The sequence below is a fragment of the Neolamprologus multifasciatus genome, chromosome 5, assembly GCF_963576455.1.
Source record: "Neolamprologus multifasciatus chromosome 5, fNeoMul1.2, whole genome shotgun sequence".
NCBI lineage: Eukaryota > Metazoa > Chordata > Actinopteri > Cichliformes > Cichlidae > Neolamprologus > Neolamprologus multifasciatus.
In genome coordinates this window covers 9,119,448-9,141,310 of record NC_140443.1, presented here as the reverse complement: position 1 = coordinate 9,141,310, position 21,863 = coordinate 9,119,448, and the positions used below count along the sequence as shown (strand labels likewise).

The following is a 21,863-nucleotide window of genomic DNA, read 5'->3' as shown; positions in this document are numbered from 1 at the left end:
CAGACAATATGGATCTATTGCTAGTGAGCCACATAAATCTATAGATGCACAAAAAAAAGTTAGGCAGATAGAAAGACAGGCACGAGGGTGAGTCAGACAGACAAGTGCAAACATGTGTTGTGATTTCAGTCTCTCACCTCCTCGCAACACCAGTACATTGACCTCGCTGCCCACTGGTAAGTCTTTAAGGATGTCCACCACTTGTGCATGGCTAAGCGGCTGCACATTTTGCCTGTTGATCTCTTTAATCACGTCTCCTTTCTGCAGGCCGCGGCACCACTGGGCATCCAAGATCATCTTCACCTTCTGTCCCAGAGGGCAATCAGCAATGGCAAAACCAAATCCACCAGGCCCCTTGACCAGTGGCACGCTTACCAGCTCTGGTTGGAGCATCGCTGTGGCTGCTTCTCCACCCTGCCTCCCGTTTGGAAGGGCAGCCACAACAGGACGGCCACTGGCATCAGTAGTAACGTAGTGGAGCTCCTGTGAGGAGCCATGGAGGACGTCACCTTTGACAAGCAGTGGCTGTCCATTGATCAGGGGCACAGCTGTCACCACCTCTCCACCATGCAGAGCCTGCTGGGGCTGGGTGGCCGGCGGCGGAGGAGGAGGGGGAAGAGGATCGTCGCTGTCTAGATCAACGTCAGGAGGGAGCGGGTATCCACGGCAAAGAACCATGTCCACATACTGGTTAATGGGAATGGACTGAAACATCTGCACTACCTCTGGATGGGTCTTCCCCAGCACACATACCCCATTAATCTCAACAATCACATCACCTAAAACAAGGAGAAAGGAAAGAATGTAACAAGAAAGAATTAATCCCGTGGTATTTAATCTAGACATCACCTCTCTACTTCTCTTGGAGGAGTCCTTTCTCCTTTTGCCAGACAGTGCTTTTCTCTGAAATGTCCTTTTCCCCTTCACTACTCTCTCATATTTTCATTTTGGCAGCTCCTGGTACCGTTTGAGTTTCCTTTTATCTCATTCATTCCTACTTCATTCTTGTCCCCTCTTTACTCACTACATTGTTGAACAGAGCTGAACAGTATTCAACAGCAGGAGCTGAGACAGGTGTAGATTTCTGTCACATCATGCTACTGTAACCATCACACACAGCCTCATGGCTGTTGGTTTATGTAGACAGGCCAAAGGCAAGATCAGAACCTGAACAATAAAGCTTTTAGATGGTTTCACGCCCACCATAATCAGCCTGCTATAAAACAATGCCCCTGACAACGCTAAAGTTGTTATTGCTTTATTTACTGAAACTCATGGGGCAGTGTTAGGTTAAGTGAAGGCCACAGATGTAAAATTGATACCCGAAGGTGCATCATGGTAACACAGTAGGTACACGTTAGCTACAAAAGAATTTTCAGCAACTTTGCAGAAATTAGCGAACACATGGATCTCCCTTCCAGCTAAATGGGATTTAAATGTTTATTTGAATAAGTGTATCAGCTCTTACTGGTCCTTTTCTGTAGGAAATTGTGAGCACATTTTCAAAGGTTTTGCTCACCAGATGCCATCTTTTTGTCTTGGGCAGCAGGACCGTCGCTGAGCACATTTTTCACCTGCAGAAACTCATCTGTGCGATCACCTCCTATGATGGTAAATCCAAATCCTTGGGAGCTCTTCTTCAGCGCTGTGTGGTAAATCTCCCCTTTCAGCTGGCTGGGGTCTGCTGTGAAGCCAGATGCACCACCTTTACCTGTGCAGAACATCTACGTGTCAGCATGTGCGAGAATGCACATTAATAAAATTATGAGTGAATGCAATTTTTATCAAACACATGCGAAATAACAAAACAATACACAACATGAAAGGCAGCAACAATGATTAATAAATTCATAGCCTTCTTGAAAGATAGCAAAATCCATCCCTGTCCGCACTGAACCTCAATTATACACATTATGTGCTGAGGATCAACACCGTAATTAGTCATTTCTAATTAACAGGCATAATCTTTAAGCCTCAACTAGATAAACCTTTCACAGAGACCTTTTTTACACCTCCCCGCCAACCTGCACAGCCAGACAGATAAAATTAGTTAAAATTACAGCTATAGAAGCTGATACACTCATTTACCTTCATTTGAAAACTATAGAGCTGAACATTGATATAGTACCTCTGACAGTATCCAATTTACCACAGTGTCCTCTGTTATCCCTTCCCTACTGCAATCAGTGACTCAGAAAAAAAAAGGTTTATCACTGTAGACTTTTTATAACTGGAAAAAGGAACAACTTAAGGTCAATGGCAACATCAATATGGACGAGCAGCTTGGCTGTGGCATACACAATACAATAGATAACCGACTGTCAGGGTCACATTGCATTTAACTGGGCAGCTTCTCTATCTGGCATTACTGTGGTATCAGCACTTTAGATCATGGACACACCATTTTTTGCTTGCTGCCTGATGGTTTCTGGCCTGGACCGCATTATAGCTCTGACTCAAAAACAGTAAAAAGGGAAACCAGCTGGTGACAAATGGGGCATATTCCTGTGATTCTGCTATATACTGAAAGAGTGTGATGGTACTGTCATTATCTGGGGTCTTTATATTTGAAGATAAATGAACTGTGGCAAAATAACCATCCCCAAGAGACACATATGCAGTAAGCTAAGAGAAAATTACGACTTTTGTACGACACTAAAACTCTCAGTGATAGATATCTTATTATCACAACTTCTACCACAAAGAGAATGACAACAACAACAGGAAATGTATGAAGTAAATGCAGCCTCAAACATTATTACACTGACACCATGTTTGTTAAAGACGTGGTTGTCGGAGTACTATTTCATTAAGAATTTCTAAATGTATTCAGCAACAAGCAAAGGATTCGCCAACAAATCTAACAAATAGATCACAACCTGCAGTTTGTTGGTGGCACTAAATCTCAAAGCCTAATCACACTTGGATGTACATTTTGTAAACTGTTCAAGATTAAATGGTTTCTTTTATAAAAAGTTGAAAAAGCTGCAGTTTGACAGGTTAACAAATACATAATTTGTATAATGTTACATGCTTGTTTTGAAATAATGTGCTACCATTAGAAACTAAAAAAACGTTGCAAAGCTCTTTGGGCTGTGTATATGTGAATACTTTACCTGAAATTAACAGACATGGATATGAAGGTTTACAGCTGCATGCTGCTTATTCACTTGTATCTCTTAATATCTTTATGCAGCTTCTATACACACGATGACTGAACAGTCACATCTGATAGCTATGTGCCCATCCCTATATGGAGTTTAAAAAATTGCAAGAACTTTGTAAATTGGCTGAAAAGTAACAGATGCACTTTCCCCCGCTCATTTCCTTCGGTTTTATAAAGGCTAACTTTCAAGGGTGTGTGTGAGGAATACAAATGAAGGCGCTTTCATACTTTGAAACAGTTCAGCAGCCATAAACATTCGCTGCAGACATGAATGGCTGTGAGTGAGTGTAACTTATCACAGTCAGTGTGGACTCCAGATGTCCACACTGTTGCATGGATCAAGCAAAGCCCATTTGCATAATCACATTCAAATTGCTTGATAAACTCAACATGGGATGTTTTCTGCCCCCCACCCCCCACCCAGTGAGCGCTGATATACCCATTTGCCTGCACATTTGTGTGAAGAAATAGACAGAGGTAAAGGAGGGTGAAAGAGAGAGTAACCAAGGGAGGAAGTGAGTTTGATGTGTACGAGCCTGCACTTGTGTGGGAGAGTCCAAGGGAGGTCTCTGTGCCAATGTCTGTGGGCAGACTTTAAACACCAGAGGCAGACAAAACCATCATATCAACTGCATCAAACGGCCATGGTTTTTGAGTTCTTATGTGTGACTCAGTCTCACTGTAAATCTCCAGTGACATTATTCAGCATAGTTGAGGAAGCAGCTTCTTTACTACATCCGCGAAGCAGCAGTAGAGCAACAGCAATGGCTGAGTGCAAGAGTGTACAAGTCATGAGTAGTCTTTATAAAGGAATGAGCCTACAAAGCCAGCAGCTGACTATCAGGGAAATGACCAAATTACTAGTTTAATCAAAGAATATAGATAATGGATCAGAACAAAGCAAACATGAACACATATAGCCATGTGTGTTTTTAGTGGTTAGCTGCAGTAACACATGATGTAAGAAAGAATTACACAACACGGTTCAACATACAAATAAACTAACTGCTTAAACTAGCAATGCAACTAAGAAAAATGATGTACTGTGAAAACATTACATTACTTAGATTGATAATATCATTATGTGTTACAAGTACTCTGTAATTTTACATTTACATAGGCAAACAAGATAGGATCTCAATTAAGGCACATTTTGAAAGAAGGCATGTTATGGAGCAAAACTAACTGATATCTCAAAATTGACCTTTGCATAAAAAACAAATTTTTGCCTGTGGTGTTTTTTAAAAAAACAAAACATTTGTATATAAACTATTAATATGCATTATTTCTGTATTCACAGAGTTAATTTCCTTCACATAGAACTCCCTGGGAATTGAACTTCTTGGAAAACAGAGTGTCTGGATTGTAGCCTGAGGTGTAACCGACAACTGATGATGCTTAGGTTTCATCATAGCAACTGTCTGACAGCTCACTAAGTTGTGTAATCAGTAATCAGGAGCAGGATGGTGGATTCCTCGGTCCCTACACACCTGAGCAGAGAGATGTCTGATTATACTTGGCCTCTCTGACGTGCTGTTACACCAGCTGTTGCCACATGCACCGTTAAAAGCCGGCCTCCTCCCCTACACTCCCTCTTTCACTCCCTGAATCTCTGCCAGCGCTATGCGCTTGTCTATTTCCACTACTGCAGTACCGTAATCTATTATACATATATTGTAATGAAAACATACTTAATTCATGATGTTTATTGCAGTTGAAAAATGGCTTGTCAACTTAAAGAACAGACCATAATCGGAGAGCTGACAAAAAAGTCTGTTACATGAAGAAACTGTGAAAGAAAGGGCTCATTCTTTTTTTCAGCTGGCCTTGCAAAAAATGATGATGTTCTACTGCTTTCTGTTCCCACAAAGCACGTTTATCAAAGCGCACTGACAGAGGTAAAAAGGTCAGGCCTCTACACAGTGGATAGGCCAAAGTAATTAAATTACAATTATATTTTAGCTAATTAGCTGATGCCCGAGTCCAAAATGATTTACAGTGAGTGCAGAAATAGAATAAGCTACAATAAAGACTAAATTAGTTCTGGTGCTCTTGAATAATCTCGCAGCATCATGAAATAATAGTAGTACATTGGTTAAATAACCAGGAAAGAATATGTGATACAGAAGCAACAGAGAGTCTGTCATTTTACATGATTTCAGTGTAACTGCAGTTTCTTGATTTTTTTTGACATCTGTATTTTTATTATACACATTCTGAATATAATCAGTTATTTATTATTATTATTTTTGACATGCTAACATACACGTGCTACAAAACATATGCTTTACTTCATCATATTGTTTAATCAGTAAATGAAGAAAGGCTGTTACTCCTCTCACTAATGACTCATGCAACAAACTTCTCTTCTTTCATTTTCTCCTTCATCCATGCAATAAAAAAATTATATTTAGTGAAGACGTGCGGATACTTTGGATTATTGCAGTTGTCTTTCATGATAAATTCATTATTATCAGGATGTCCAAAAAAAAAAAAACTCACTGAAAAGCCTTCAGCTAATCCAAAATGCTGCAGCAAGAGTCCTGACAGGGACTAGAAAGAGAGAGCAGATTTCTCCTGTTTTGGCTTCCCTTCATTGGCTTCCTGTTAAATCCAGAATTGAATTCAAAATCCTGCTCCTCACACACAAGGTCTTAAATAATCAGGCCCCATCTTATCTTAATGACCTTGTAGTACCATATCACCCTATTAGAGCACTTCGCTCTCGCTCTGCAGGCCTACTTGTTGTTCCTAGAGTATTTAAAAGTAGAATGGGAGGGAGAGCCTTCAGTTTTCAGGCCCCTCTTCTGTGGAACCAGCTTCCAGTTTGGATTCGGGAGACAGACACTATCTCTACTTTTAAGATTAGGTTTAAAACTTTCCTTTTTGCTAAAGCATATAGTTAGGGCTGGACCAGGTGACCCTGAATCCTCCCTTAGTTATGCTGCAATAGACGTAGGCGTAGGGGGATTCCCATGATGCATTGAGTTTTTCCTTTCCAGTCACCTTTCTCACTCACTATGTATTAACAGACCTCTCTGTATTGAATCATATCTGTTATTAATCTCTGTCTCTCTTCCGCAGCATGTCTTTTATCCTGTCTTCCTTCTCTCACCCCAACCGGTCGCAGCAGATGGCCCCGCCCCTCCCTGAGCCTGGTTCTGCTGGAGGTTTCTTCCTGTTAAAAGGGAGTTTTTCCTTGTTCCTGTTGCCAAAGTGCTTGCTCATAGGGGGTCATATGATTGTTGGGTTTTTCTCTGTATCTATGAAGCGCCTTGAGGCGACTTTTGTTGTGATTTGGCGCTATATAAATAAAATTGAATTGAATTGAATTGAATTAAATGCTGTTACACCTTGAGGCCTTTTATTGCAGATAAGTGGTCCCCCAGAATCACCCTCGTAAACCCCTCCGTCCTTGGTGAACTTGGTGCATATCATGTGATGAAAATTAAAAGTTGAACCCCAAATTTTTTTCACACTCACTGCTAAATTGCGTCTTCTCCATAGCTTCCTTCAGAACATTAGAGGGACGTAAATCACCTCCAGTTCGACCCCAACCAACCACATGACATTTAACATTGGCAGGCGTTTTCCCATTTTTCTTGGGTAGTTTGATGATCTTCATAAATTTATTCAGTGTGGCATTTTCTTCTAACTTCAGTAACATAATGCAGTTGCTTGATTTTAAAGAGGTGCAATGACAGTAGAAATTAGAAAGCTCTCTGACATAATTACAGGTACACATGTAACTACATGTAGTATACACCCGAGTGTGGTGCCAAAACCCATGCAAGAGGCTGAACTATCCCATAATGTTTACAAAGCTCCCATATGTTACATTAGCAATCCAACATTTGCAAATTTTCACACGTGCAAACTTGATCCTTTGTGCTCTTTATCACAGGCTTCTGCCGTTATGACACCGTGGAAAACGTTTCTAAACCCAGCGGAAGAAGAAGGGGGGCGCATTCTGCATTGTTACCTTGAGAAGGTGCTGCTGCGGCTTGCTGGATCGCTGCAGTCTCCTGGCTCAGCTTCTTCTTTGCCTCCAGGACAGGGTTCTCAAACTGGGTTTTCTGATTGATGTGGCTGTAACATAAAGAGGTTCAGGTTTGTGAGAAGAGACTTGGAATCCAAACACGCACACCCATAGACATGCTAATCTCTCACTTATTGAGCTTACTGCATCATTTTTCTGCAGTTAATTATGTATGCACCATCCTTTTAGAGGAAGTATAATTTTCTGATAGAGGGATGCTATAGTGGTGCCAGTAAACAAATTCACAAGCACAGCACACATACAGTAAATTCTGACTTGCCTCCTCTTTATGTGGGGGAAAGTACCATGGCTTTTAGCCATTTAATATTATAGGAAATGAATCCCTGACTGCCAGAAACATCCTGTTCCCCTACAACAAGGTAAACAGCCTGTTGTCCCCCTGGCATACAAACAAGAGCCATTGCTTCATAGTGAGCTCATTTCAAGCTAAACACTAGCAGGTACAAGCTCCATCTATATGCCATTGACTCCCTGTCCAAACAGTGCAGGTTTCTCTCTCATGTCACTTCTACCTAGAAGCGTTTATATGCTTTCTGAGCAATAAAACAATGCGAGAATTCCCATTTTCTTTTCAACACAACAGATTGCTACCTCGTCTTCCAACCCCCACTCCGCTTCTTCCATGCATTCTAGTTCAAAATCTCCCCATTTCTCTCTACTGCTGTTACAATGGCTGTGTTTAACAGATTTCCTGCTGGGGTGTTGATGACAAATACACATTTAGCACACAGACAAATATACAAACAATATGCAATGACAAATACACAGACTCTATAAGCACACACAAACACTGACAGAATGCGATGAGAGAAAAATCTGTTTTGTGTTCATATACAGGTCACTGCAATGTTACCCGCAGAGTTTCATTTTGCCACCCACCGATAAACAATGTGAAAATCCTGATCAAAATCTTCAAGTGTTCTCCAGGTAGAGGCTTTCTCTCGATATGTTGAGTAATTCAGAATATTCTCACCCAAGATGTGCTACAAGCATTTGTTTATTTTAGACAATATTACTTTACATTTTCCCACCGCTCAAGTACACAGATGCAATATGCACTTGTGCACTGACCAAGCTGGTAAAATACGCTTGTGTGTTATGTGCATCTGAGACGAACAAGTATGACAAAGCAATTGGCACTGGTGGTGATGATGGCAACTGGAGTGATGGGAAAAGAGATACATCAGTATTACTTACTCAACATAGTATGTCCCATACTGTGGATCGTCAATTTCCTCCCAGCCATACGGTAACTCTGCAAAAGGAAAAGAGTGTGCTATTGTGCGGCGGAGATGCAAATTGGGTGCTCACAAGATAACAGACTGATAGAAGGAAAGGGGACAAGTATGCGCAATATTTTGCAAAGGTCTGGGAATCTATCTGGCATTATGGAACAGCGGTAGTTACCAGTGTATCTTTCCCCCCTGACTGGAATATTTAGCATTGGAACGTATGTATGAAAATACTGCCATAATTATCTAGAAGACATATTCCCGTGGTTTTCAACAATCTGGCTGGAATAGCTAGTGCATGTTATGTCTTGACAAACATTATGAGGCATACGAAAAGAAAAGACAGATGAGCTCTTAATGCAAGGAAGTGCACTGGAGTTGCTTTTCAGAAGAAACACACTCACTAGCTTTCCGTTTGCCTGTAAAAACCCATTAAAAACAAGCTGGAAGGGTCCCACTTTTTCAGCCGTGGCTGCTGTCTGTCTATGCTTGCACTTAAGCCCACATTATATCCTAAGGATAAAAAGGCACGTCTGAAAATCCTCAAAGTAGACTCCAGCTATAGATTTTTGGAAAAATTAGCTTTTAGCACTGCGATGCTTAAGGTTACTCTTAGGTGATGTGCCATTTCAAAGAGAAGTCAAACATTCATATTTCATCCTGGTTGGTTGCTTGAGTTATTGTGAGAAAGGGTGAGAAGTGATGGCTCATGTAATGTAGGGCATACACAATGTAAGTATGCCCCTGTGTAAAAGCATGTGCAGTATTTAATGGAATGAGTGTACGCTTCAGAAAACCAGCTGAGCAAAGGAGTATACATACCGCCATCCTCGCACTTCTCAGGGGGCTTTGCCTTCTTTGCCAAGCGGGGGTCCAGCCACGTGGTTGTCTTGGTATTGTGACTGTAGAGTGCAAAAAAATAAAAGCCAGGAAATATCGTCAGTAAAGACCTCTGAAAACAAGGAAACCACTGCTGAAGCACAAGCAGCCAACAAAAAAGATGTATCACAGCAGGAAAAACGGCAGCCGTATTCTCCCGTGTAACATGCTCTTGTGCACAAGATTACTCAATTTATCAGCAAACATCTGATCCATTGCTTTATATTTGGCTGTCAGATTACAGTGTTTATGGTTAGGTGGCCTTTTCAGAGGGGAGAAAAAAAAACCATGGGATGTGAAACATGACAAACTCATTTATCCTCAAATGTGTTAAACAACTGGAGTGTGTAATCAGCAGGAAAATCACAATGGTCTTCTGATATCTTCGGAGACAAGTAGCTTAGAGCAAAATGCGAATAAAAAAGTCGTAAACGCACACACTTGCGTTTACTGTACGTAAACCCACACACCTACAGACCCTAAGAGAAGGTCTGTTTTTTAGCTTTACTAAGTTGTCTTTTTAAACATCGGATACACTGTGAGGCCTAGGAATATTGCAAGTTTACTATTAAACTGAATTTCACTGTTAAGTTTACTGAATTTCCCAGAGGAATCTACCTGAGAGATTAATACAGTTCTATCTATCTATCCAAACAAAGGACAGTTGTGTACATTTTCTTCTTTTTAGTTGTTTTTATGCTGTTGTCAGGCTGTTATGGTTTAATTTTCCTGTGACAGGAAATGAGGTGTAGATCTCAGCTACACAACTCATCATCAGACACAGAGGATCAAACCTAATATCGCTGCTGAAACTGACAGAAATATTTTTTGAACTTTTTGCAGACATAATCGTACTTTTCTATTTATATGTATATTTATACCTATATCTCTATACTTATCTACCAATATCTCTGTTTCTACACTCATTTTATACGAGTGCTTGATGTTTGTTGTGTAGTTGCTGCTATGACAAGTCAGTTTCCTTCTGGGATTAATAAAGTCTCTCTGATTCTCTGATGTGTCCTTCATTATGGATAAATGAGAAACAAGCAAATATTAAAAAAAAAAATCTGACAAATGATACACACACAACACTTTCATGTTACCATAACATTTAGCAGCATACCTCACTGTAGCTGTAAGATGCGATAATTTACATAAGCAACAACACTCCGGTTGTCAGTCGGCCCACATTTCAAACCTCATCATCCAGACTGCACCGCACCAGCGATCAGCAGATTAACCTGCAGCAGCATCTTCTTATGATTTCTCTTATTCAACAGCACCTCACAAAACAAGCAAAGCAATTTCCTAAAATAACTGATCACATATTAGCATTTGTTGGGACTACTTTCTTCTGTGTATTAGTTCCAACACACATATTTGTTGTGCTAATGAGTATTGATGGCAGCAGGCTGGTGTAAGTGGCCCTGACATATTTGAACTTTTCACCAAGGTCAATATTTGTGACTTACTGATGTGGTTTTAATAGTTTTGGCCACAGGCAACACACAACAATTCTTGTGGGCTGAATCAGTTAATTGTTGTTATTTTAATTATATTTTGTTTTGCAGAAAGCATTAAATAAACACTGTTTGAGAAGCATAGAATGACATAGCATATATGGCAACTTGTGGGTTAATGATTAATAACTTACATTTGAGGATGCACTGCCTGATAATCCAGGACTGAGCACATGTGTAATTATGATTTATAAACTCTATAAAATTAACTAAAATAACTAAAGTGCAATTTCTAATCAGCGCTGTATCAGACATTATCACTTTGAGCCACAGCTCACGTCTCACTTACTCGATGAAGTAGACCATGCCGGTCTCAGTATAAGCCATCTCCCAGTTGAAAGGCAGGGGCTCCAAGCTGTCGTCACGAGGAAGAGAGCTCCATGTGCGGAAGTCCATGGTGCTGCTGGACTGAGTGTAGCTGGGCACTGCTTTCCTCCAGTCTGCCCCCTCTTTGTGCTCTGGAGAGCGTTGGGGGATGGATATATTAAAAAGGGAATAAGACAGTGAAAGCAAGGCAGAGAGAGTAGAAGGTTCGCCTGCAGGAACACCTATGTCCCGTGTTCCTGCTTGCTGCAGGGAATTGGCGATTCCATGTCACTCACAGAATTTGCATGTCTTCGCCAAAGGGCAGTTTTAGATTTGCCTGAGCAAACTGTGTGTGAGGAAAAGTCTGTGCCTATGTATGTGTATATTTCCTGTGGGTTGGAATGATAGAGGCAGGGATTCACATCGAAAGGGCCAGTTGAACCCTGAGGCTTCTTCTCTTTGATTATATTTTATAACTGCACATAAAATATATTTATGTTTCCCTTTAATGAGAAACTGCCTGCCAATGAACACGAAACATACAACAAAGGCTGTGTTAATTCAGTTAGCACTCCATGCCTTCCTCAGAAGATGGTTATAAAGCATTGAAACATAACTGGTTTTCATCCTTTTCTTTTTATGTGGCGCTAACCCCCCTCACAATAGAGGATAATGCCAAAAGATGTTACGCAAATCACAATAAAAGCATTTCTAGGGGGATGCATTTCCTAGAGATCATTCCACCTGAATTTTATATTGCCTATAAATTGCTAAAAGAAACAACTACAGAGCCCTTCAGCAGCATTTGAATTTTGGTTATTTACAGCTTCTAAATCACTTTCCTCTTTTGCCTCTCTGATCAAATGCGCACACTTGAGCTTGATTTTTAAAGGAAGACAAAGTGCGGATGGCATGTTTGAAGATGCTTTATGTGCTCGAGCTATGTAGACACTTGGAGAACCAGCCTGAGGGCAAAGCCTGAAGGAGAGCTCATCAGTAAGGTTCACAGCAGGGTGAGGGCCCACTCGACGATACGAGTCAGATGGATTATAGAAGGACTGTGGTTGATAAGGACAGCCTAAGCAACGACGGAGGAAGCTGCAGCGAAGAGTTCAGAGACTTAGAGCTCACATTTTCCATTAACCTCTTTTTTCATTCGACCATAACTCTCTCCATCTACGGTTGGTCTGAGACTTCTTTGCCACAGCTGTGGGCTGTAGCAGAGCAGTCATTTGTGACTGGTTGCTTTCCATAAAAAGAACTCCTGAATGTCTGGGCATCGTTTTGTGTTTGATTTCAATATGACAGAACAGTTGTGTAAACAGACTGGATTTCTGTGAATCCCTTGTACAGCTGAGCAAGCAGTGCTTGAGCTGAGACTGTCAAAACAATGTTTCATTGTGTAAAAAAATATTTTCAGCTTGGACTGGCCTCAATCTTAACCCTAATTCTCTCCTACTAAAAAAATGGATATGGTATGTAGCATGTAACCTATTTCTGCTACAGGTCTATCTCCTTGTAAGCATTAAGGACAGATTCACTCCTTAGAGAGCCCAGGAGTTGTTCTGATAGATCACATGCACAGTATCCTACTCTCCTAGATCAGAGTCTCTCAAGGTGACCTGGGAGTTTATTCAACGCTAATGGTAACAGGGCTGTCACATCACACGTTTAAAATAGAGTAAAAGGTAACATTATTTCTTTTATTTCTAGAAAGCGATATTACTGTGACCTAAAGTTCTTTACATGTCGGTTGGGTCCCTTCAAAACTAGAAACCCAAATCTATCCTCAGGAACCAAGTCAGACAGGGCACACACTGAGTTCAATCTAAGTGTCATTATGTCAAAAATCTGGATTATATTTAACAAAGAAATGAAAAATCCAATACCTGTTGAATGCTCTCTTTTTGGGCCTGTTTTTGTCAAATGCATTTGGATCAGGTCTCACTGTCCTCAGGTCCCTTTCTAAAAAAGACTTAACAGTAATTCTTGATGCTTTAGGGTTTTCTAGGATCTTTTAGGGTCAAGTATTACTGAACTGAACTAACTAACTAAACTGACTATTATTAAACAGCAAGAAATCGGAAGTAGAAATTTCTTCCCCTGAGCTTCTCATTAAGAAAAATAATATGCAATACAATTTGATCCAGGAGTACAAAATATTTCAATCTTGACTGACAAATGAGATGCAAAATGACAAAAGGAATTACAAAGACGACCAATCTGCACAGGAGAGCGTAGTGCAACATTATTTTCCTATACTTTTTTTGAAGCCTAACATTTTGTGCTTTGACATTGACTTACCAGGCAAGCCATTGACCAGTGGTGGCCGCTCATCATCATCCTCCTCCTCAGGTACAGCGCTGTCCTTCCTGTCCATCTTACTGACTGAGGTTGTACGTTTCCTGGGGACCTCGCCACCAAAGTCCTCATCAAACAACACCTGATCCACCAGGTCAGGCTGCACCAGGTTGGGCTCTGCCGGAGGCTTTGGGGTTCCATAGTAGTTACCTTACAGAGGAAAGGAAAATGAAAAAAAGAAGTCATTTCAAATAATGTAACCAGAAAAGCTTGAGTATATTTTTAAAAAGACCAAAAGGAAAGAAAACTGTACTTGGCTGTGCCAGAAGACACAGACAGGCCCTCCACTATGCCACTATCACCACAATTTCTGTGATTTAAATCAGAAATGATTTCTCTAAATGTCACACACCAGCACTCAAGGTCAACCATTTACAAATTTCAGAGGTCTGATTCCTCTGCATATTTTTCCCGTCTCTTAACCCCCCGCTTTGTTTCCCCTTGATAACCGCACCACAGGGCTGTCATCACTCATGTTACATTAAAATCACTTCACTTGGAATTTGCCAGCAACTAATTACACTGATCATTGAATACAGCAATTATCTATCTCTCAGCTTGCTTTTTTTCCATAATGAAGAAAGACCTTGTGTTACGGATTATAAATATTCAGTGGGATAACAGCGCTCTGTAAAGAGACGCAGGAGAGAGTAAAACTTTGTTAAATTATTTTCTCATTTAGCTCATGGGGTGATCCATCTATGTATGGCTAGTGAGCAGTATGTGGAACTCAATTTAGGCACTGAATAAGTAATTATTCAACCTCCATTAGGATTACAAATAATGTGCATACTAATTTAAATCCTTGCCATTTATTATGATTATTTGTTTGTTAAATGCTGCTCTGTCAGATGTGTATACGGAAAAATTCTCAAATTATTTTTTTTGTAATCCATTAGTAAAGGCGTATATTTACTTGCTACTTACAATAAGTGATTGTCAGATTGAGCCTACTCAGCAAAATCATCGTATATAATTAGATTAAATAAAGAATACACAGAAATACCGCTGGGAAATGCAGATCTTTGGCTATTTAATTAGCCTCCATAAACTTGATCTTATTTTCATTTGGAGCCAGTTGCTTATGGGACCGTTGTATTATGAACCTTTGATGTACTTAAGCGTGAACATGCAGGCATCACAAACAGTGTACTGTAAGAGCAGCATTTATCAACTCCAGATCTTTTTATAGCTCGCTACAAAGAGGGAAAAGCTGACAGCATCGTGCATGCCAGAAAGAACAGAGGGCTGTGAGGAAAATATCACAGCCACTCCAGCAGCTTTACAGAGCGATACAGTAGCACCACATCAGCCTTCCTCATATGTGAGCCCATCTTGAGCCAGGCCTCATCTCCTCGGGCATGCCAGCAACAGTGCACGGCAAACTGGGTTAATGCTGCTATGGTCATCTTTCTCAAAGCAGCAGGAAGGTTGAAAAGAAGACGAAGGATGGATAAAAGCCTACCCTTCCCCTCCTCACATGTAACTTTACTGTTTACTAAGCGACAGCCATCCGCATTTGTCAAAGATGGCTTCATTAACAGGGGTGGCACAGCGATAGCGGGGAAAGATTGGGTCTGCTGGCTAATCCCCGCCTGTCTCCTGCCACACGCTGACATTTATCAGCCAGACGCTACCTCTGTGATTAATTACTTACTAACATGTCTCCTGGCCCCTGATAAATGTGTGGCGCAGATATAGAGGTGTGTGAAAGCAGTGTATCAGCAGAGATTTGTGGCACTATTTGCCATTATAAATGGAGGGAAGCCTTATAAGCTGATAAAAAAAAAAAAGGAAGCTTGTCCGATGTTACTTGTGATCCTTGTGTCATGAGGTTGATGAGCAAGGATGAGTGAACCTACTCCTTCCAAGTGTGTGCAAGCAATTTCATGGTGGTGGAATCAGCTACTGGTAATAAAAGAAAAAGCTTCCAGTTGTGAGGGGCAATATAAGCTACACAAGGTTATGAGCACTCTTTCATCCTACCAAATGCACAGACAGACACATACACAGCAACAAATCTATCAGACCAAATTCACAAACAGTCAGCTTCAAAATCCAATTTAATGTTTGTTTTCACTTCTTGCAAAAATCTGACTTATTGTCACAAAATATACCCTAAAACAACTGTATAGAAGTGGCTGACAAAAGATGAAAGAATTCTGCTCGAAGCATATTAAAATTCATCTATCAGGAAAAAAAAGTCTTGTAAAGACCCATTTAGTTTTTAGCTGCCTACTCTGCACAACTCTGAAAGTGTGACCCAACCTGGATCTCAGAGGCACAGAAATCAAGGAGGGACCAAACCCCCCGAAAGTACTAACTGTGAATGCTTGGCACGGATGGCTTATATGTGTGCTTGCCAGATTACCTGGGACCAAAACCAACATAGATTGTCCAGCTTGTATCCGACCAATTTTAGAGCAGCCTGGATGCGCAGAAACAATCTTATCCTAGAGGGATATTACAAGTGTGTTGTGTCCTCATTTTTATCCAGTCTTTCTTGAGAGAAGAACAATCCCTGACAGCTTTGTGACAAATAAGTTAAGGAGAGGCTGTTTAGGCTAAAAATATATGTACATTGCCTCCCATAAACCATTTGCTTAGTGGAGGACAAATGTTTTTCTTGAGCCATTAAGATAATGGCCATTACATCAGGGAGTTCATTACAATTAACTAAGAATCCCATTAGCCAAGCAACTTGTGCACAGCTCAATTATTATGCACGACTACAGACTTAAGGTAATTCACGAGGTCCTCACAGAACTATGGAACCCATCTGGCCTGTGACAGGACACAGGAACTTATTTTCCCCTTTCCAAAGAAAAAAATAGGCTGGGCTTCAAACACAACTAAATGCAGTAAATCACATTCCTTGATCCGATTACTTCCACCTTTGAGTAAACTGTGCTGCTTAGAGATCAACACTCCCTGCCACAGTAGCCGTGCATCGCTGCTGACTGAGTTTAAGCAGACGCGCAGAGGAGGGGGTATCCACTCTCAGAGTGTTCAGAGTGTTCCCTCTTAGGAGTAGTATACTGAAACCTTCCAACTTTTGAGAAGATAATCCTCACATCTGCACATAGCCAAGGCTGTCCTGCTTCCTCGGCAAAGGGGGTTTCCACTGGGAGACGAGGAGCTCAGTATGCCTGTCAACTACACCTCTTTCTCTATTATATTCCTCGATTCCTTCCTCGATTTGCTCCCCATTTCTCTCTTTCTGCAAACAGTCAAACTCTTTATAAAAGGTATAAATCCCACTTGACTGCAGCTCATAGATAAAGCACAGGTTTTGGGCGCCTTGGTAACCCTGGAAACCTGATCTTCAAATTCTTAGATGATCTATTCCGACACAAGGAAGGACAGGATTTGTTCTGTGTTCAAGGATGTGGAATTGTGTGCTAACAATGTATGTGTGTCCATGTGTGTCTAATGCCATTGCTGCAGCCGTGCTATGGGGATGAAATCCTTTAGAAGGAATGACACCTTATCACAGGGCTCACAGACTGCTGCAAGAAGCTGCCTCAGCAGGTCCAGACAGACTACGCACCTCACCATCAATAAATGCATACAGACAAAGTTGCACAATATGGTAAAAAACAGAAAAGCACCTGTGCACATCCAGAGGAAGCTGCTCTGAGCCTTACGGCTCTCTCCCTCTGGATGAGGATTTTACTTTATCTTTTAATTCTACATCTCACAGGAAGCACAAGAAGCAGCTGAATGGGAATGAGAGCGAAGGGATTGTCCATTTCATGCGACCAGAGGTTGCTCCTCAAACATTTAGAAAAATCCTCTCGCATTTCACAGCAGTCTGGATTTGCACTAAGAAAGAATGAGCTTAAAGAGAATGGGGAGATTATCATGTTATTGCCATAATCACTGTGATATGTGAGAGAAATCCAACATTGCAATCCCTTCAGACGTTGCAACCGTCTGACTTTACGAGACCTCTGACTGCAGGGCAGCTGCTTATGTTTTATTGTTGCTAAGATGCTAAAAATCTTAAAAACCATTCAAATGTTCGCCAAGCTGAAATATCCCTTGTTGTGTAAAATCTGTACTGGAAAGAACATGAATGTGCTTGTCTACTAGCAGTAAAATATCATTTGGAACTGACATGTTTACTTCCTTAAGGCGCTGTCACATGAACATTCGAAAAAAAAACCCAAAACAGTTCTTTAGCTCTAAAAGTTACTTTTTAAATTTTGAATGTTTGTGACAAGCCAGACCTTGCCGGCTGTGTATGTGAGAGGAGAGAAAGAGGAAAGAAAGAGGCTGATTTATCCCATGAATAAAGCATGAGTTGTAAGTAAGGACACAAGTGGATCCTCCTTATTTGTGACTGCGAAGTCAGCAGGTGGGTTCAGAATGTTGACTGGTTTACAAAAAGTCACCAACAGGTGCCACAGCTGCTACTCGTTCACACACTATTGTATATGCACTGTATACTGAAAAAGTAAAATAGGTACTGGCACAGATACATAAACAGGGAAAGCAAAAAGTGTTGGACATGAAGTACAGACTTGCAGGGCACAGATTAAAGTGCAAACTATGCTCATGAGCATGCAAGTTATGGCTAATTCAAGTACCAGGAATAACTTTTCAGCTCTGCAAATCACCGACTGTCCATGCAAAATGCAAAATTTAGAAGAATAAAACATTGTCTAATACAGAAAATGCAACAACAGAACTGTGATCTGTAGATTTGCCTCCCATATGTCTGATTATGACCTGCTCTGCTTCATAAAGAATTAAAGAATCTGACAAAGGAAAAGTGGATAAAGATAAAGCTAACCAGAGCTGAGCACCAGCCACAAGCTTCAGTATGAGCAGTGAAAAGATCAAAAAGATTTAATTATGGAGACAAGCTGAAAAGAGAAAAGGATGAATGACCTGTTATCTGGCAAAACTCGGGCAACTCTTTTTATTTAAATATCTGTATCTCTTTCTAGTTGCAGAACACTTTATGTTTTAGTTGTTTAGGAGTAAGAACATCCAGTAACCTCCAGCAGTTTTGTTTAATAATTAATAATTTTTTTCCTCTACATGCTGTCAATTATAGTACTTAGAAAGGAAATTACAATCGGGAAAACTCAGTAATGTGTATTGACGGTTTTGATACAATATTATGTTATTTTGTTAAAATGAGAATTTTAGAGGTTTTATTTTACTCACACATTTTATTTGTCTAACCAACCAACATACATAACAAGGCCTATAATTCACCCTTTAGCTCAAACACTTTGAATGCTTTGCTACAAAGAAGAAAAAACCCTTCCTGCCTATCTCACCTGTCACTGACTGCAGACTATTTCAGGTCCTAAAGTGCCTGGAAAATGTAAAGTTTATTTAATCCTTGCTACAAAAAAAACTGTTCTTATTTATACAATATTTCTATGTCTATTTACAGTTAAGGTCTGCAAACTTCATACCTCATTGCCCTTTCTACACATAGAGAGGAGAAGCTGAATAGTGCAGTTTATATCAAGAGCTGAAAATACTGCTGCTACTCTGACTGTCACTTCTAACAAGTCTTTAATCGCGTTTCACTGATCAATACATTTTGTCCCGCTCGTCACATTTCACTAAGGCAGGCTATAAGTCATAATGACTGTGAATAGCAAGCTTACACTCACTCTATTATAGAGAGCTGTCAGTGTGAATCATATTCTCTGACTAAATGCACACAGCCGAAGACATGCACACAGAAAGGTTTCTCATATTCTTAATGCCACCGTGATGCCTACCATCATAGGTTCCACTCTCTAGCAGAAGTCCACTCTCCTCCAGGATCCTAAAGTCTCCAACACTGATGAAGTTGTAGTCCACGCCTGGCACCTCCCCCTCTCGAGGAAGCCGCGTTGTGCCTGCAAAGAAAAACACACAAGCCTACAAGTCAACACAAGTATAGATAAAGCAGTAATGTAGAATATGTTTCAGTTGAGACAGAAACTGAGATTACGATATTTTCTCGGCTAACAGGTTCTGAACTGAATTGACCAGTCAAAATAAAAACAACTGTCTACTCTCTGTTCTTGATTTCAAAGATACAAAAGATGCCGTTTTTGTGCGTTTTTTTTTCTTTTTATCTGTATAGGACTGCAGTACATATTTGATAAGAGCAGATATCTCTTTTTGGAATGAAAATCCAAAGAGACCTTGGTACCATCTTGTGAAAGATGGATAATTGATGAAGGCCTGTAGAGCACTGAGGGCTTAATTCGTTTAATCCTCCGTGAGTAACTGCAGCCTCTGCTAACAAGTTCTTATTGGAAGCTCCTTGGCACATATACTGGCTACAGCTGAAATGCAGAAATCAGTAGAGCAAATTAGAGATGTGAATTATGATGGAAGCAATGGGATTTGTAGCCCCCTGGTGTGGGTTAAGTTCACTCAGAGCCACAGAGGGCAACTCGAATGCAAATGACACAAGGCAATTCTGAGTGCATATTATGCCCCTGTGGGGAAGCCACAGTCTATTTCAGTACTGATGGGAATTTTTTTCTTTGAGGATGATTATCTGCAAGGCAAAAAAATGGACACCAAATGATTACATTAGCATGGGGATTATGTAAACTGTATTCCATGAATAAGTAAGTGGGAATGTGCTACAATTGCACTCAAGGCTAATTAGGTGGTGTGTCACCAAACTTGTAAACTCCACTGAAATAACCACAAGAGTTGAAGGTAGGACAGCAGTAATTGGTAGCATGAGAGGCAAAACAAAGCAGACACACAGCCACCAGTCATCAATCCAGCATTTCATGGACATTTCTCTCACCTAAATGAATGTCAGTCATGCTTCTGGAGCAGATACTTCCTAGTTAATCCTTTCTAGGGTCATGGGAAGGGCAGAGGGTTGAGGATAAGAGGGAGATGAGGAAACAACCCTGCAGATTACCAGTCTGTAGGGGGCTTGCATAAAACAGTCATTTATATTCAGAAAATCATTCAATCTGAAATTTTAAATAAGCCCGATTTCAGTGTAAGAGGAAACCAGAGCAAATCGAGTAGCCCTGCAGCAGAAAAGGGAGATGAAGGAAACACAGAAACGATACTACACAGAACTACAACACAGAAAAAAGTTTAGTAAGTGAATATGCTGTCACAATGCCAAGCAAGAGCGCTTCTACCACTTCTGAATTCAGCAACAGCAACGCACAGTATCAGCAAGAAAGTATCATAAGTATTTTGAATTAAATACAAATATACCCCAAGTGTGCCGTTGATCTGTTCAGCAACAGTATACATGTGTTGCATTAAAATAAACTGCATTTAGGCATTCCAATACAACTATAGTGGAATGTTACTGAAATATACTGCAGCATCTCCAGAGTATTTTTTGGCACTTGTAGAGTCTGTGCTAATTAGTTGTGAAAAGGGTCTGTAGATTGTGGTGGCCAAATAGCCTATTAAGTAACTTTATGTTGCCATTTCCTTTTGTTTTTCCACTCATATTTTCTCCCTAATTGGACTGTGACAGCTTCACTGCACAGTGCAGGAGCAAAATCACAGTTTGGGGAGAAAAAAAACAAAACACAGATGCTCGCTTCAACAGTCTGCCGTGATACCACAGTTTGTGTTACCAAAAGCAGTTGACACTGCATTGTGTGTGTGAATGCCAACCTCTGTTGCTTCTCATTACCAACTTGTCTGCCTGCGGCGCTGGCTTTGGTCCCTCGAAAATGTCCCCTGTAGCCCAATTACTTGAGCCACAGTTGTACCTGCCAAGAATCTCCCTAAGCCATCATCCTGGATGCCACACCAATATATACCATAAACCTGCTATTGTTGCGCCAATATAATAAGGGCTCGCTCATGCTTTAAGGGTGCAGATGAATGAAAGTGGCAAATCCAAACAGAACTTTGCAGCATCTTGCCATATTTTTCTTTTGAACACAAGGGTTGGAGACTGCTAAACTAACTGCAGGAAGTCCCCCCCCCCCCCCCCTCCAAAAAAGATACTATAATGAAAAAGGTTAAGTGGATATACTGCAGTTAATTGCCCAGCAATACACAGCAGGAATGTATTTGGATCATGGCTTAAAGCAGAGGGGAGAGTCTCTTCTATTCAAATTCGGGCTGTGCCGAGTGACATTTTCTCAGGTTCTGGAGCTTCAGTGGGAATCAACAGCAAGTAATAAAAGATTCAGGACATGTGTCTCCTGGTTTAATTAAAGGCAACAATTGTACAACTGTAATCTGACAAAATCACTAGACACACAAGAAAAAGGCAACAGTAGTGCTGTGACTTCTAAAGTCAAAATGACACAGTTTTTGTTGCTACATAAAGTTTAAAAAGTACAAAAAAAATGGCATCATGGTCTCTGAAG

The 21,863-nt window shown here is 40.6% G+C and overlaps 1 protein-coding gene and 1 long non-coding RNA gene across 5 annotated transcripts in view; one reads left to right on the top strand and one right to left on the bottom strand.

Annotated features, from left to right (window-relative positions):
* Window positions 1–21,481, top strand: part of LOC146518023 (uncharacterized) — a 37,680-nt gene extending 16,199 nt beyond the window's left edge. The window contains exons 2-3 of one of the 2 annotated variants that reach the window (XR_014874144.1): window positions 268–7,276; window positions 8,064–21,481. This is a non-coding gene — a long non-coding RNA (uncharacterized LOC146518023). Of the gene's footprint in view, window positions 1–267 lie in introns of both variants that reach the window. The other variant, XR_014874143.1, reaches the window with a different exon arrangement.
* The window catches only part of magi3b (membrane associated guanylate kinase, WW and PDZ domain containing 3b), a 132,607-nt gene that overhangs the window by 12,420 nt on the left and 98,324 nt on the right, over window positions 1–21,863 (bottom strand). For all 3 annotated transcript variants that reach the window (XM_085159957.1, XM_085159959.1, XM_085159960.1), the window contains exons 3-10: window positions 19,278–19,397; window positions 13,471–13,677; window positions 11,150–11,318; window positions 9,281–9,360; window positions 8,424–8,481; window positions 7,149–7,255; window positions 1,520–1,711; window positions 138–779 (exon numbers count right to left, since the gene is read on the bottom strand). In XM_085159957.1, the coding sequence (XP_085016083.1) occupies window positions 138–779; window positions 1,520–1,711; window positions 7,149–7,255; window positions 8,424–8,481; window positions 9,281–9,360; window positions 11,150–11,318; window positions 13,471–13,677; window positions 19,278–19,397 (1,575 nt within the window). The remainder of the gene's footprint in view (window positions 1–137; window positions 780–1,519; window positions 1,712–7,148; window positions 7,256–8,423; window positions 8,482–9,280; window positions 9,361–11,149; window positions 11,319–13,470; window positions 13,678–19,277; window positions 19,398–21,863) is intronic.